This window comes from Gambusia affinis, linkage group LG07 (assembly GCF_019740435.1).
Source record: "Gambusia affinis linkage group LG07, SWU_Gaff_1.0, whole genome shotgun sequence".
In the NCBI taxonomy this organism is placed as follows: domain Eukaryota; kingdom Metazoa; phylum Chordata; class Actinopteri; order Cyprinodontiformes; family Poeciliidae; genus Gambusia; species Gambusia affinis.
In genome coordinates, this window is record NC_057874.1 from 18,500,348 (window position 1) to 18,518,297 (window position 17,950).

Consider the following 17,950-nt stretch of genomic DNA (forward strand, 5'->3'; position numbering starts at 1 on the left):
TGCAAACAAAGTAAGTTAGAAAGTGATTTATTAACCTTTCAAAGATAAAATATGTGACTATGATAATGAGAGCAAAGAATGCTCACTCTGTATGTTGGAGTCTTCTTCTTGATTTCATTAATTGCAACATCTACTCCCATAACCCCAAGGATGAGCTGATTCTGTAGGATGAAAAGAAACTATTAGGATCCTAGTATAATATTAAGAACGCCTCTTTTCCTGGAAAAGGAGGAGATGCAAAGCGCCGCAGCTCGGGCTGGAAAATCTAGCAGGATAACGATTAGTCATGCATTTCACAAAGAATGAGAAAAAGAAAACCACAAGCAAAATGTAAAGGGTGTTCTCTGGAAGACTGCCACAGAAATGTAGCAAGCATTTAGTATCTATGCCAACAAAAGCTGCAACAAAACCATAGAAAAACATGGTGGTGGCAGCATCATGCTGTATGGTCGTGTTTCTTCAGCGGGCACAGTGAAGCTGCTCATAGTTTGCTCAGATGGATGTACAATCTCAACTTTCAGAATTTATTTTTAGACGTAATTTGTTTGTAAACAATGCTCAAAACCATGCATCCTATTGCTTAAACTTTACAAAACTTTGTGTTTCTCAATCACATGAAATTTGTTAAAGTTTGAGGTTGCAATCTTCTTCCTACATGACTGAGAAAAACCTCCAGGGATATGAACATTTTCAAGGCATTGCATCGTTGTGGTCAGCGGATGCCACAGACGATTTGTTGTAATGTCGGTTGTCACCTCAAGGGGGAGGTGTTGCCACAGAAAGTCAGCGCTGTGTGAACATCATTACAGATGATTGATGATGGTGACACGCAGATAAATAATGAATATAAAAGCTGAAATCATTATGTATGTTTGCGTGACTTCAAAGCTTCGCCCACTTAAAGGGCAAGAAAAACTTTTTAACAGAATAATAATATAAATAGACTGGTTTGTGAGTCATACTGATTTGTGTGTGGGTGAGCGGATTGGTAGACACTTTAAAAGTCAGTTGTTTTTACCTGAGAGCTAGCACTATCTGCAGTGAGGTTGAAAACTGGCATCGTTCCTGTGATGACAAGCCCCAAACCCTTAAAAAAAAGGTCAGAAATGTATAACTACAATTAGATTTTAAATAGTCAAAATTTCTCTTCAGCAGAAACTGGAAAGTGCCTTCACCTTGATTTTGAAAATAAAAAAACCTTACAATGATACATAAAATGTTCAATAAGATACAAGAAAAAGAAAGCTAAATGAGCAAAAACATTTGTTTTGTTTAAATATACATTTAGTGTACTTACCAGAGCATCCTGGTAGACATTGGTCCACTGCACCTGTTTACCTTTAGGCCCAGCCAGCACCATGGGACGTCCCAGGACATCCAGGTATTCCTGCAGGCAGAAACATTTACACTTACTGCTGTGAGTGTCCACAGTAAACATAAATAAACAGACATTTATGACGGCCATCGTGCATTGGCTTTAAAGGTAGAGAGCTTGTAGAGCCCTCCAATGTTCATCTGTCATAAAACCACAAGACCCTGACCGGCCTTGTCTTTGTCACCACATAAAACCAGCGGGCCACCACCAGCGGCAGCAGCATCCCGGTCCGACAGAGCCATAAAGAACCTCATCCTCACCCCCCAGTCCCGAAGCCACTTCAGGCAGTTTCTCATCGTCATGAAGCAGCTATTAAAAACACATTAGGGTTGTCAGGGGTGCGACGTACAAACATTCCCCAGAAGCTCCACTGTCAACAATGGCAGAGTGAGAATATCCCACAGCAACTCTGAATGGAGGTGAAAGGTTAAGTCTCCTGGTAATTTGTTTTATTCTGCTTTTCTCAGGAGACCCCGTGTCAAAGGGCTAATATTATTTTAGGTAAACAATTATTGACCCTTGTTACTTTAGAGATTATGTGGTAAATTTATTAGGTGCATAACCTGATGGCAAACTTAGGAAACATTATGGTGCCTGATTATAAGCATGAGTCACTACTTATTTTCAAAAGCTTTGAATTCATTCATCTTTTGACTGTTTTTACAGTTTTGTGAAAACATTTTGTTTGTTTTACACACTTAAATATTTCAGATTATTAACCAGAGTAAATGCAATGAGTCTTTTACACTCTTCTTTGCCGAAATGTTTTCATTTAGCTACATGGAAAGGATTTCAAACATTGAATGGCAAAAATTTTATAATGATATATAGTATTTCCAATAACATATTGGAAATATGTTATTGGAAATATTATGTAAGATTGACTCAATGATTGAAAACATTTAATGAAAACCCTTCCATATAATTTAAAACCTGACTTTAACTAGTCCTGCTTCATAACTCGAGTGATAGAGAAGAATCAATTATGACAAGTCATCTATGTCTTAAAGTAACAAACCATCAAATGACCATAACATAAGCCCACCATGTCTAACAATTTGTATGAGGTTATTTTCTGAAATGCCTTGTTAGTCTGATAATAACTACCAAGGCCTTGTTATTATCAGTTTATTATTGAATTAAACTAAACAAAAATACTACCCCCTAACCTAAGAAAACTGGAAAAGTAACAAACGTATTGACACAGTTACAGCCGTTGAAATGGAGAAAACAGGAACAGTTGTGATCTTTCCTGTGTATCAAAATGACTCCAAGAGCACATGGACAATTTAACTGGGCAGACATGTAATCTAAGACAAATCCCTCTGAGTTACGGGGAAAATTGTGGGTAATGTAGGACAATAAATCAATAACATATTATAAAACAATGACACATGATCAATGTCAATCTGATAGAATATTAAATATTTAATATATAGAATATTCCCGGAACTCTGATCCAAAACTGCACAGCATTCTGGGGGATGTAGGCAGAGGAAAGACTTTCGCCGCCCAACCTCTCACAACCAGCGAAGCAAGGTTGGTGGCACCAACTAGCTCCTTCACTCTTTGGTAACCTAGCAACCCTGTCACTCTTTGGTTACCTAGCAACAACCCACTGAGTAACTGCTGCAGCAGCAGTTTAAGGTTTTGCCTCATAAATGCTTAAAAATAAAAAACAACGGTATGGAGTGAAAACTGAGTAAAACAGAAAAAGTCTTGCCACCAGTTTGGCAGTATTTCAGACATTTAAAACCAAAAAAAATAATCAATAATTATTGATATCAAGCTTTTCAGCCATATTGAAATGCTTAAAAGTTGAATTTGTGCCCATATGTCAACCACCTCAAATGAGTTGTACCAACTCTGCCAAGAAGAGTGGTCAAATATTCAACCACAGACTGGGTAACAAATAACCATGTAATATTTATTCATATATGAATAGCCATAAAATATTTGGACCCCGTGAGTGTTAAAGAAATTGTATGATAAATCCAGGTAGGTGCATTCAATTCTTAAAAATTTTGAAGTCTTAAAAATTAATCAGGTTGTATCCTGAATTACAATCCCACCTTGGAGAAGGAACTGTTAAAATGTATAGTTAAAAGCTTAATAATATTCTAACAATCAGGCCCATGGTGGGAGTATGTAAACTTAAACCATGAAATGTAATTTGACTGTCTTAACAAACCTTTCCACATTAAAATGAACAGAGAAATATGTCCAACCCATGCTTCATGCATAAAAGTAGATATATGCATAAAAAGTAGCCATTTCAGTAAAATGCTTTAGTCCATTTTGTTTTCTATCGTCTGAACAGCGAGGTGCTGACAGCCGTAACCTATTCTATTATTAGCTCAATAAAAGTCCAGTTTAATGCGCCACGGGGAGATATTCCATCAGGACAGTGACAGCCAGACCTTTTCATGGGATATAGTGGAAATTTTCCGCCTGGCTAGAACAATCTAGGAAAGCATAACAAGTCAGCAACAGACACACGACACAAAGAAAGCAGAGCCACACAGAGTTCTGCTATATCCCCGTGTGTTGATTAAATGCTATTTTCTTCCTAACTGGGAACGAGCAGCTATAATTGCTAAAAGTAAACTCATCGGTGTGCACCAACACCAACTTTTCAAGACTAGACTTGCAGTCCTATGAAAGTGACTCAGGACAGTACTTCCATCTGCAGTCCATCTGTTATCCGAATGCTGCCATCTTATCCAAGTGAGACGGTGTAATGAGTGATTTTGAAGGGCAGAGGACTGTTAAATGATGTAAGGTCTCACTGTTTTCTTCTACAACCACCTTCAGAAAACCTATTAGAGTAAGTGGCAGTTCTCAGAATATAAATATGCCAGAGTTAATGGAACAGCTGACAGTCTATTCCTGGGCTGGCTGGACTGGTGGGTGGGTGGGTTGGCAGAGAAGTGAGGAATAAAAAACAAGAAAGTAGAGGAGGGTGATTGCGTCGTAGCTCCACCATCAACGGAGAGACAATTTTTACACCTGGACTGAGTGCTAAACCAAGGGTCTCTCAAAGGTTGTTGCCTTGAACAAATGTGACATTAGTTGAGGGGCAAAATGTTCTGAACGCAAGAGGAAACTCAAGCAGAGTGCAAAGTGTTAAAGAGTGAAATGTGGTAAATCTAACTTTCTGTAGGTAATTCAGCTGTTATCAAAGTATACCAACTCTAACATTCGGTTCTGCTTCGTGCACTAAATATAGATTTGGAACAAAAATATATATTTTCTTTATTTTTTGCTTTGCAATATAACTTTTTTTTCTTAACCCAGATAATAAGTGTCTGTTTGGGGACTTGCGAAGCTCAATCAGCATTTCAAAGGAAATCTCATCCCAACTCTTCAGTGAGCTTTGCTTCACAGTTATATTAAAGGTGTGGTTATCCCTGTTGTTTATGCATATTTTTCTTACAGTTTTTCCTTCCACTCAACTTTCTATGGTTTGCTACAGGACACAGTTTCTTCAGCAATTGTCTTTTGTTAGGAAACTCACTGCCTGTTGGAAAACTGCCTCGTCAAACTAAATATGAGGGTTTGATTACCCATAAGTTGCAATTACCATAATGAGAAACACTTAAAACATATCGCTTTGTGTAATGAAGCTGTATAACTTATGAGTTGTGAATGCTGAATTGAATTGCTAATATGAAATAACTTTTTGATGATATTCTGAATTAATGCTCCTGTGCTATTTAAGGATATGACTTTTGTCATCTGCCCTAAAAGATGTTAAATGTCCTTTGCGTAAGAAGCTGGCAAAAAAAGAAACCCAGCAGAGCATTTGCAGAACTCAGTGCCATGAGCCCATCGTACAGAAGTAACTTTGAGAGCACTTCACATAAAACCACGTCATCTGAATCATCACTACGGTGCTAATCACCTACTGGGAAGTCAGGTTTGATCCAGGCTTTTTCTCAACATTTAGATGCTAATTAATGTCGAGATCTACAGAAACTCATCCATGCTTTTATCTTTAGTCGCATTGATTATTGCAACAGCGTCTTCAGAGGTCTGTCCAACAAATCAATCAAACAGCTGCAGCTGATCCAGAATGCTGCTGCTCGCGTTCTAACTAAAACCAGGAAGATAGAGCACATAACACCAGTTTTAAAGTCTCTCCACTGGCTCCCTGTAGCTCAAAGAATAGACTTTAAAATACTGTTGCTAGTTTATAAATCACTGAATGGTTTAGCACCACAATACATTAAAGATCTGCTGCTGTTGTATCAACCTTCCAGACAACCTCAGGTTCTGGTTCTGTTCTGCTCTGCATCCCCAGAACCAGAACCAAACGAGGAGAAGCGGCACACAGGTTCTATGCACCACAAATCTGGAACAAACGTCCAGAAAACTGTAAAACAGCTGAAACACTGACTTCCTTTAAATCTCAACTAAAAATCCACTTGTTTAGGATTGTATTTGAAACTTAGTCAACTACGAATTTAATGACGGCACTGGACTTAATGTAATGTTTTGATTATTTCTTCTATGTTCCATGACTGTGTGTCTTTGTGTGTTATGATGTAAAGCACTTTGAAATGCCTTGCTGCTGAAATGTGCTACACAAATAAAATTTTATTGATTGATTGAATTACACACCTACAACACTCTACTTTACACAAATTAACAAAACGAGCCACCACAGATTTCACAGCACTGTTAATTATGAGTTTGTAGGTTTTTGATTTGTTTTTATGCTGTGTACAATAATTGAGAAGAAGTTAAAGAAATATCATAATGTAATTGTTGCCCCAAATGTCCAGTTTATGCTCAATTCTGACTGTGTTGGGTCTATAAATGTACTGTGTCTTACCTGTGTGTTGATTCTGATGGCTCCAATTGATGGTATTTCAAAGTAGTAACCTGAAATAAGAAGAGACAGACAGTAAAGTTTAGAAATATTAAATAATAGATTCAACTTTCTTATTGGGTATGCAGGCGTCATATTCAGTTCATGCATAAATTTCAAAGTGTGTCCTAATGTGAACCATTTTGGAGACCGGAGCCTCATCTCCGCATGTACTTATTAGGTGCATAAACCCCAGCGGAGGACGGTGGGACACACGAACACCACGGCGCTCGTAGCCGCTGACCCTTTGTGTTTGAAGATGTACTGCAGGATGTAAATGTGGAAGCTCATTGAGAATGCTGAGCCCCAGGCACTGCGGCTGATTAGGAATGGACGGGAATGACCGACTGGGTCAATAACCGGGCTGCTCAACAAGTTATTAAAGCCATGAGTGTTCATACAAAGAGCCGTGAAATGGAGGCAGCGTCTCCAGAATGTTAAAAAGCAGAGGCAACTTTCATTATTTCGACACATTAGGCCGTCTCTCCCCTCCCCGCCGCAGTGTTTGGTGGTGAAATCTCCCTTCTCAGTCTCAATTCATTAAAAAAATGAGAGCACTCATGCACATCCGTAAACATTTTTGAGTTTATAATTCACAAATGCACACGCACTGGCACAATGTTGTGCTTGGTGCCAGGGCTCTAGACAAGTGGTGTTCAGACAGACGGGTGATTTTAGAGCAAAGCACCACGAAAAGGTGTAGAGAGGAAAATATGATTTGGATTTTATAGGTTCACACAGCAACAGATGTGATTTCAGAGTTATGGCTACACTCAATGTTCATGAAGAGGATGCCCAGTGTCCAGTCTACCAGATAACATTGATTTAGATCTGAATACTTTTGTTTAGGCGACTGCTATCTGAAAGACTTCAGCTTTTACAACCTCAATCGCTAGAAATCTAGAGATAAACCACCGCTGACTGTATCCTACTAAAAAACAGATCAAATTATACAAAGACGCTCTTAAATAAGTTACAATTAATTGTGAACTGAATGTCAAAGATAAAGACAAACTTTCTTGTTAAGAGATGAAAAATGAAAAGAAGAAAAATTGCAATTATAGAGAATGGGACATTATTTCAAGACATGCTATGTAATCATTATATTTTAGTAAAATAAAAAATTTAATAGTGAATTTCAGATGCTGTAAATAAACACAATACACATTTCTTCAGTCATATTAAATCAAATCACTATTTCTTTCAGTTCAGTCGGGATTATTTAAGTTTCTTGTATTGTAGAGTAAGAAAACATTTCTTTAAAGAGTTTGTTTTAACTTTCCTAAAAGTTAAAACAAACTCTTTAAAGAAATGTTATCTCATTTGTGTGAAACTGAGAAGCAGCTGTGAATAAACCATACCAACACTTCGCTTCCTTGTGTCACATCATGGAAAAAAAATAAAATAAAATAAAAATCAACCAAGAAATCAAGAAGAGATTTAAGGACTACCACAGGTCTGGTTCATCCTTTTCTATAAGTTCTGGATTCCTGAAGGTGTCATGTTAATCTATCAGAGCAATAATATGTGAGAATAAACATTATAAACCAACAAAAAATATGTTGGAGATGTTCATTTATTACTCTGTTCATTTCTGTTTCCCACAGATGGATGTACTTTGGTGCACAGCCTGTGTTTCAATCCCACAATAAACCAAAACACCTTGAGAAAATGCTGACTGAAGCTAGTGGGAAATTCAATTAACCACAATGGAACAAGTTAAACATTAACATGGGCTGAAAATGCCACTCAGAAAGGAAGAAGCTTTTACTGCAAAAAGCAACACCTGCCTGTATCCCAGTTATCTCTTAGGAAGAATCAATTGATTTCTCACAATCAGCAAATTTCTTTGCAAGAAGCTTGTTAAAGGATCCCAAAAGGGATCAAAATGTTTCAATTGCAATTTTTACCAATGAAAATACAATGAAAATATATGTAAGTTTTAGCAATCACAACTGACATAAAATAGAAAATCTTAGGCTAATGCAACAGCAGACATAAAAAAATAATTTAGTTACATTTCTTTTAAAAGAAATCATTTAAATATCTGATTTCAGCTGTATAGACTTAAACACTAATAGACCCTTTGCACCTGGCTCACCAAGATAAGAGCAGCACTTGTTACGCAGACAAAAAGATGCCTGTGGGATATTATGCAGGATGAAGTTGAGCTCACATTTCACAGAGATTAGAGAAGCGCTTGTGGCCAGGAGCTGGCGAGTTTGATCCTTGTCCCCAGAAGTCTTTATTGAAATCTATATAAATAAAGTCTAAATATAGAGGTCCAAAATATGATTTACTGTAAATGTGGCATGACTGCATTCAATAGCTGACACTGATTTTAAACCAGCAGACCTTTTGTGTATTTGCTCACTGTCCCTATGTGTATCTAAGAGTCAAATAAATGTAAAGATGATATATATTTTATAAATATTTTAACTATAATGCTATACTCAATACTATCTTTCCAACTATAATGGCACCAATAAATTCTTCTTCATTCTTTACACCTTCACTTTTTTAAATCCATTATAAAACTGTAACAAAGTGCAATACTGTTAATAAGAGTAAATAATCTATTTTCTTCATAGTGCATAGCAACACAATTATAGATGAACTTAATGTGAAAGTTGCTTTATATTCTTTGAGCAACTTTAGAGTTTGCAGAAAATATCAATATAATTTATGAGGTTTCTGTAGTTACAAGCTCAAGGATGTAAATACATTCAGTTCTGTGATTTTAAAAAAAGACCTTAATAATCCATTCCTATTTAATACATCAAGACAGTTGACCTTTAAAGCAATTCAGTAAAGCATTGTGACTGAAATACACAATGGATTACAGAACGAGTCAATTGGGCGTAAGATTTAATAAGCACTGGTTTATGATGATTATGAAAGTTTTGAGTTTTCCCTCTGATGTATCTGTGTTTATAGATACAAAATTAATATTTCAATCACATGTATATATGTTATAAATATGTTGCATTTCAATATTTACTCAGTTACAATGAACAAAATTGTAGCTGTTCTAGTAAAAGCTTTTGGACATTTGCATCCTTTAGGTCAAGCCATAATTTGGAGATTGTCAAGGACCAAAAGGTATCAGTCAGGAGAAGGGCAGAAGAGAAGACTACACAAAAGCGTCACAACATTATACACATTATGACAGAGGCAGTGATCAATAATAATGAAGAAACTATTGAACAGGGACATGGAAAACTGAACATTGCTCCAAAACTGATGGGAAAACAAGAACATTCAGTGAAAATAAGTCAGGATAAACACTAAAGTACAAGCTTCCTCAGTCGGGTCACTGAGCAAAATCAACATTTTTATCAAATGATTGGCATCACCTTCTCTATATAAGCTTATTCCTCTCGCTTCTCTTATCTCTCTTATTAGAGCAAAACTCTGATTGAGAGCTTAAAAACACACATAAAAAGTTATTTTTTTAGACAGGATTAAAACAAAATTCACATTTTGTACATTTTTGTACTTATATTTGGGTTTCTACTGCTTCTATGAACATCACAAAAAACCCTTAAGAAGAAACACTCATCCAGTTTAACACTCATCAAGTTTTTGGCAATAAGTTCATGTTTTCTGGTGTCTATAAAAGGACCTATTTCAAAAACCTCTGAAATGTAACATCACAAATCAGTAGGCACAACCCCAGCCAAGCCTAGTCCGTTACCTAGCAACCCCAAAGAAGCCCAGGCCCTCACCTAGCAACCCAAGCTGAGCTTCAGGACATTTGGTCAGCTGGTTTTACTGCTACAAGAGCTGTACAAATTTTACAAAAGAGTGTAAATTAACTAGGAGGCGTGGCCAGCAGCAGTTTATTTGTATTTAAAGTGACAAGAGCCCCTAAAACGCCTCAATCTGAAAGGAAATCAAAACATCAAGAACTGACCAGACTAAAATTTCCTTATCCACGAATAATTTAGTGCGAAAAATGTTATTATATTGTTTTGTGTAGCCCATAGATCTATCGTAAGCTGTACAAGGAAGCCTATTTGGTCACCTATAAAGTAAAAATTAAACAAAAGCTAGAGCCTGCAATCGCCCACATGGGTGTCAGCGTCTGTCCACTGAGGCTGGAGCGGCAACACTATTGTCTTTAGTACTATGGTAATCACCACAGTTGTGAACAGCGGAGAGCATGTTGGCTCAGAGGCATAATCCTGGACTTCCCCCTGTCTGTCAGGGAGATGGTGTGCTAATCACTCTGCTACCAGACCTCTGCTGCTAATTAATAACAACTGCTGGGGAGATGCTTCCATGGCACTTGGCTCCATTGGCAATAAGCTAATCAACAGAGGAGACTCTTCTAAAGAAACAGCTTCAGATAATCTGCAACGTCAATTTGAACCTACCCATAAAAAAACAAGACAAATGTGAAGGAGAAGTGTTTATGGGTGAAAAAATAATAAGTGTTGAGAAAAAAAGCACAGCAGGAGCAAGAAGTTAACGCAGACCCACATGAGTAAAGTGGAGATCAGACAACAGAGCCAACAGGAAACGGAGCTGAGTCAACTGTCAGACTGTTAGTCAGAGACCTGCAAGTCTGCTGGGTTATTTCAGAGCTCAAGGCTGAGACAACAGATTTTATCACCCACTAAAGTCCGGCAGTCATTTTTTACATAGGTTTAAAATAGCCAGAGCAAGTCAATACCGCAGTTTTAAAGCTATTTTCTGGTTTCATATCATTTGGTATTTCATTGTCTGGAAATACACTAAACGTCCAAGGAGATTGTGAACATTTTCACCAAAGAAGTGCTCTTCTGTTAAAAGTTTGTTACTCAATAAGGAAATCAAACAAACCATGAACTACATTTTCAAGCCTAATATTGAAAAAACATGTTCTTTATTGTGATTAAACACAATTTTGCAGCCTTAGAAAAATAATAAGGCAGTAAAAACTACAGAAATATAAAGGCTGACATCACTGTTCATTTTGCAAACTCTAAATGCATGTTTTGCTAGAATAAAATCAAGCAACAGTCCATTAATTTAACAAAGAAAATGTGGGAAACCCAAGTGGCAGGACCACAGAAACTATTGTTTCCTCTTGCTCCCTTTTGAAAGCTTTACATATATTGTATTTTCACTTTTTAATATTTGTATGACACAATTAAGAAATTCTCCCATCATGGGTTTTCTAAGGATTCAATATTAAATAGACAACCAACAATAAGTTGATCCCAGCCACAGCTACTTTCTTTCTTTCTCTCTTTTGTTTTTTCTTTCTTTCTTCCTTCCTTCCTTTCTTTTTCGTTTACAATAAAAACAAAAATTCACTCTTCACTCACCTTTATTAGCACATGCTATCCACTGCAAAGGGGTGACATCATAGTTATGCTGCCCAACTGAGAAGGTGAAAACTCGAACCTGGACAAGAAAAAACACAGAAAAATAAACTATATTACATTGTTTGAACCTCTTTAAAACAACAATTTCTGTTGCAACAGAAACATCATCACTGATATAAATGTTTTACTGTTGATTCATTTTAATTTGACAAAACCAAACAATTTCACAATTAAATCTGATCTGAACTGAGGTGGATTGTGAGAAAAATTATGTTTCACATCAGAATTTTAACATACAGGATAGAATAGAAAGAATTACAGATAGATTCATTTTAAATGTGCTGAGGTGAATTGGATTTGTTAGGACTGCAACCCAGTAAATTTTAATCTAACCTTCTTACTTTTTATGACACTTTAAATTGATTTCTCCTGCATTTTGTTATTATATAAATTCACGAAGCTGAATGAAGTTTAAAATAGCAGATTAGTAAAATGGAGGAATTTGGTGTTGACAGCAAGACAAAAACAATAAAACTAGTAAACCGGTGGCTGAACCACCACATGCTCTGATGATATAGTGGCTAATTAGTCACCAGGTCAAAGCTGTAACAGCTCTGGAGAAACAAAGAAAGAAAGGATGGGAAGGAAATCTAAAGACTGTCTAAAGACTGGAAGACGGCGATAAATCATGTAAATCAAAAGGAAAGGGAAGAAATCTTGGAGAGGAGGGTTTGTGCACAGATTGGGATGCTTGGCATGTCTGACTAACACAACTGTCTGCTTAATAAAGAGACAAAAACATGGAGACAGGAATCGATGGACAGAAAACAGCCACACAGACATACTCACAGTTTTGTTGGGCCAGTTATACTTCTCAAAGATTTCCTGAGCACGATCCTCGCCGCCATCTGTAAACATCATTATCATCTTATTGCAGTTGGCCCTCGGGGCACTGCTCTCCTGTGACAGGCGAACAGAGACAGTGAAGGAAAACAGAGAGACAGATTACAGAAAGTATAAAGCAATAATGATATAGCTATCTTACACCAAACCGTCTTTTCAACACCAGCTTCACTTATTTGAGTTTTGCCAAAGTTTCTTTGCAAAATCTTGAATATTGCCCAATGTTTGTGAAGTGTAAGGAAAGTGTGGTACCCCTTAATAAACTCCGGTGCAAATAAATATCCTTCATAAATCCCTTAACTAATAAATAGATTCTACTTATGTGAAAAATAACTTCGTTTTGAATGCTAATAACTACACCGAAGCATCACCCTGAACACTCAAACTCCACAATAAAACATGGTGGTGGCAGCATTGTGCTGTGGGGATGCTAGCAGGGAAAGTGAAGTTGGGCAAAACATTGTCAGATATTGCAAAAGAATGTTGTTCATTTTAGGAATAACAGAGGAAGGTTTGAACCTAAATCCAGATTAAATTTTGTACAGTAAATTACTTTGAGAAAATAATACAATTATGGATCTATGAAAAAAGTTGTACAGTTTTGTGAGCATTCAACCTAATCTACTTAATCAACTTCACTGCTATACGAGTGTGTAGATTTCTCTTTATTTGCAGCACGCACAAAGTTAGAATTAAATCTAAAGTTTATTATATTAATCAACCATTAAATATTGTTGCTCCTTGTCTCCCCCCACGATGCAACAGCTGCGGCTGATATGCAGGCCAATCTGACAAGACTCTAATAAAGATAAATAATATTGCTGCGATTACATACTTTTATTGTGCTTCTGCCACAAATCATTCAGCGAGTCGACAAGAGACAGCGATTAATATTGGTATCAATAATTATTGCAAGGATTCTTGGCTCTGTGCCTCCCAAAATGCACAGAGGAATATAAAGTGTCTGTGGCTGATCTCCTCTGGGCTACGCTCATCAATCATCCTATCAGAGCCCATTAGCGTGGCAGCCTCAGAAAATGCGCCGCAGCATACGGAGCTGAGGCAGCACCTGTGCCGGGAGCACGTGGATGGGCTGCTGCTGAGAAACCTCGTCTCCGTGTCGGCTGCCACTCCGCCGCAGTGGCAGCCATAATCAAGGCAGGTTGTTGCTAAGTAGCCAAGTGAGTTGATGCCACCAACCTTGGACCAGATTTTAAGAAATACTCTACTGACTAAAGTGTGAGATGTATTATCTACTGATATTGATCATGTATATATTGGGATATATGTATTTATTTATTTATTTATTTATTGTCCAGCCGTAGGTGTGGGTGTGTGCATGCTGGTTTGCCTTGTGATGGACTGCTGACGGTGGATAAGTGTGCATAGCTAATGGATGGAAAGATCATTTTAAAACCCATGTATCAATTTTTTTCCACTTCACAATTATGAGGACATTAATGTAATTAGTTGGCTTCGGCCCATCAAAATTTACAGTAAATTACAAATACAATTTGAGAAAGTTGTATAGTTTTGTGAGCATTCAACCTAATCTTACAACTTCACTGCTACACAAGTGTGTAGATTTCTCTTTATTTGAATTAAATCTAAAGTTTATTATATTAATCAACCATTAAATATTGTTGCTCCCTGTCTCCCCCCACGTTACAACAGCTGCGGCTGATATGCAGGCCAATCTGACTCTAATAGCATAAACACCGATAATTACAACTTTCCCCCACAAAGAACAGGTGCACCTGAAACGACGCTGCAGCGCGCCCAGCGGAAACCCAGCCAAGGTAATATCATCTGTCTCATCTCATCCACCAAATTAGCCTAAAATTGTGCTTACGTCCCTCCATGTCTGTGTGTTTACATCTGCGGCCATGTCTGCATGCGGTGTCTATGCATGATTATGACATTAGCAGCGATGTCTGGAAATGTCTAATGCAAACCTGGGCTGCTCACTGTCAGACTTGTGGTATCACCATAGTTTGATTAATTATATTAGACAAAAGCATCAGCCTTAGAAAAACATGAAGGAAAAACCTTATTTTACATTGAAAGTTGCTCAGGTTTAAGCCTGATTTATTAATTTTCTAGTTTCAGCTTTTTAAAGCTGACTTTAAACTATAAATTACTAAAATTAACTATTATGTTATTGGAAAATAGTAAATATTATAGTGGTAGTAATAGTAGTATAAAGAACACAACTGTGTCCAGCTGAGTATCTCTGTGTTATTGGTCTAGTGTGCAGTAGCAAAATTAACTATTATGCAGGAAAATGTAAATATTATAGTGGTAGTAATAGTAGTATAAATTAGCCAAATGGAAGGAAGGAAGGAAGGATGGAAAGAAGGAAAGAAGGAAGGAAGGAAGGAACAAAGGAAAGAAGGAAGGGAAGACACAATATGAGTACATGGAGAGTTAATATTATTACATTGTTTGTCTGCATAATGTAAAAAAGTTCATGTAAATAGAATGAAGGAAAAATTAATTATTAAAGTTTAAGGAAGAGGAAGAAATTACTAAAATTAACTATTATGTTATTGGAAAATAGTAAATATTATAGTGGTAGTAATAGTAGTATAAATTAGCCAAATGGAAGGAAGGAAGGAAGGATGGAAGGAAGGAAAGAAGGAAGGAAGGAACAAAGGAAAGAAGGAAGGGAAGACACAATATGTTAGAAGTAGGGCAGAAGGAAGAAAGGAAGGAGGAAAAGGAATGAAAGGATAAGGATAAAGAAAAGAAAAAGGAAGGAAGGAAGGAACAAAGGAAGGAATGATACAATAAGAAATGGAGGAAAGAAAGAAAGCAGAGTACAAGGAATGAAAGGAAGGGGAAGGAATGAAGGAAAGAAAGAAGGAAGTTAGGAAGGAAGGAAAGAAGGAAGGATTCAATAATAAATGATGGAAGGAAGGAAATAGGGTGCAAGGAATGAGGACATGAGGAAGGAAGGAAATAAATTACAAAAAGGAGGACAGAAATAACAGAACAAATGAAAGTAGGAGACAAGGAAGAAGATGGAAGAGTGTTGAACGCAGAGGCAGACAGGAAGAAAGGAAGGACACAAGGAAAAATCAAAGGATAAAATTAGAAAGGGAGGACAGAGATTAAGACGGAAGGAAAAAAATAAATGAGGATGCAAAAAAGAAAAAAATGACACAGGGAAAGAATGAAGAAATTATAACCACAGAAAAAGAAGAAAAGATACAAGTAGGGAATAAAGGAAGCAAAGATGGAAGGAGGACAGCAGGAACAGACGTTGGACAAAAAGAAATGGAGTAAGGAAAGGAAAGAAGATGGAGTAGGATGAAAAAAATGAAGGAAGAAAGGAAGGAAGGACAGAAATAAATTAGGAAAGAGAGAAGCTGAAAGAAAGAAGATAACATTTATTAACAGAAAATTAAGTTTGGAAATACAAATATGCTCCATACTTATCCAGACCTTCCTGTTCAGGAGCCCAAATTTACAGAAAAACAATTATTGTATCTAAATTGGTGTCAGAAATATTGTATTTAAAGTCCTGAAAAACGGAGATGCAGAAGACAGTGTTTGGTGACAATTTTAGGGTAAATTGTCATGTCATTAATGCGTTTTGCGTCGTGCAAATAATTCGCAGCAGGCTTGTGTAAACCCTCACTTCCTTCACAGTGGTGAAAATCAGATGCGTTCCCACCCAGATTAGCATGCTCATTTCTTGCTCTTGGAGATGGGATTTAGGGCCATACAGTGGCTAAAAGCAATGGATTATGAAGGATTACCGAAGAGAGTCGACAAACAGAAGCACCACACCAAGCAAGCAGACGTGTATAAGTGAGGGAGTGTGTGTGAGTGCGTGTGTGTGGGGGGGTGTTTGCACTGCGGAAAGCAAGTTTTGTGTGTTATCTGCCCTGCAGAATAGAATAGCAATCATATTCCCACACATATTAGTTCTAGTAATAGAAAACCTGGTGATCAGCAGTGACAGAAAGACACAGATGGACACTATCCTATATGGACATAAATGTAGGAAGAGCGAATGCTCTGCAAGAGAGGAGAGATGTGGTTTCCACCGCAAATAAACAACAGGGGACAGAATGAGCCCACCGCTGCGCCTAATGACTCCCAGCTTAATTAGAAACTGGCAAATAAAAACTGCAAATACTGGCAGTAATATCACTTGCTGTAGTGAGTCATTATAATAATTGCAAATAATGATTTTACAGCTTGACCTACCTTTGCCACATTGACATAGTCATCGTCTGATAGCGTGTCAAGCATCTCCATGACGGAGGTTTTCATGAGCTTTAGAGTGAGTCCGCTGACGCTGCCGCTCCTGCAGACAGCAGAGAAACAACGACGCTCAGAAACATGCAGAAATATTAAAATTAGTTTTCCTGCCTTGGAAGTTTTAAGTGGGAACTTTACTATCATTTGCATCTAATTCCCCCCATGATCCAGTTTTTGTTCTTTGATGAGTTGATGATGAGGATGCAAATAAAGGATAAGATGTAGAATAAGATAAACTAAAAAGGTATTGGTAAAATAATCCCAATTAAACTGTAGTGAGTTGATAAAAAAATAAGTGAGATGATAAGTAGCAGATTTGTCCATTTATGTTATTTTTATATTATTTATATTATTTTTCTTATATATATATATACAGCTCTGGAAAAAATAAGAGTCCGCTAAAAATGACCAGTTTCCCTGATTTTACTTTTTATAGTTATATGTTTGATTAAAATGAACATTATTCTTTTATTTTATAAACTACTGACAACATGTCTCTGAAACTTCAACCAAAAATTTAGGATTTATTTTCAGAAAATGAGAAATGGCCAAAATAACAAAAAAAGATGCAGAGCTTTCAGACATCAAATAATGCAAAAAACCCCCAAAAAAACAAGTTTGTATTCATTTTGAAACAACAATACTAATGTTTTGACTCAGGAATAGATCAGAAACCAACATTTGGTGGAAAAACCAGGAGGTTTTCAACAGGGTTCAGTGAAGTGGTGTCTTTAATTTTTCCAGAGCTGTACATATAAATCTACTACTATAACTGAAATGGACAAATTATAAGTGCAAAATAAAGGACAATTACATAGAATGTGTTAAATTTTCTAAATATTGTAATTTAGAAATCAATCTCTCTTATTGACTATTTCTAGATAGTCACCACATTTTTTAAGGCTCATAATTTAATTTAATGCTAAACAATTATCCATAAAGAAATAAATGTGAAAGAAAGAAATATGAATGAGTTTGAGTGAGGAAAAAAAAAGAGTTTAATAAATACATTTCTCATCATAAATCACATTCAGCTTAAGTCCTCTGGTCTTTAAGTTGTCCAATGTCACTTTTCTCTCCCACATCTTGAAGATTTACCTGAACCAGTAAATCAGAATGTAAGGCTTAAAGGTCAGAGGATAAGAAGCAATCATCGTCTTAAACTTTCGCCTCCCCTCAGACCAACAGGTGGCACTGGTGTCCTTTGAAGGC

The 17,950-nt window shown here is 36.8% G+C and overlaps 1 protein-coding gene across 1 annotated transcript in view; it reads right to left on the minus strand.

The window, feature by feature from the left end:
- cacna2d2a (calcium channel, voltage-dependent, alpha 2/delta subunit 2a) overlaps nucleotides 1-17,950 on the minus strand; it is a gene marked incomplete at its 5' end in the record, with an annotated part of 112,060 nt that overhangs the window by 28,372 nt on the left and 65,738 nt on the right. Inside the window, 7 exons of the mRNA XM_044121909.1 lie at nucleotides 87-161; nucleotides 1,019-1,087; nucleotides 1,298-1,387; nucleotides 6,213-6,262; nucleotides 11,564-11,642; nucleotides 12,413-12,523; nucleotides 16,685-16,784. Coding sequence (XP_043977844.1) covers nucleotides 87-161; nucleotides 1,019-1,087; nucleotides 1,298-1,387; nucleotides 6,213-6,262; nucleotides 11,564-11,642; nucleotides 12,413-12,523; nucleotides 16,685-16,784 — 574 coding nt within the window. The remainder of the gene's footprint in view (nucleotides 1-86; nucleotides 162-1,018; nucleotides 1,088-1,297; nucleotides 1,388-6,212; nucleotides 6,263-11,563; nucleotides 11,643-12,412; nucleotides 12,524-16,684; nucleotides 16,785-17,950) is intronic.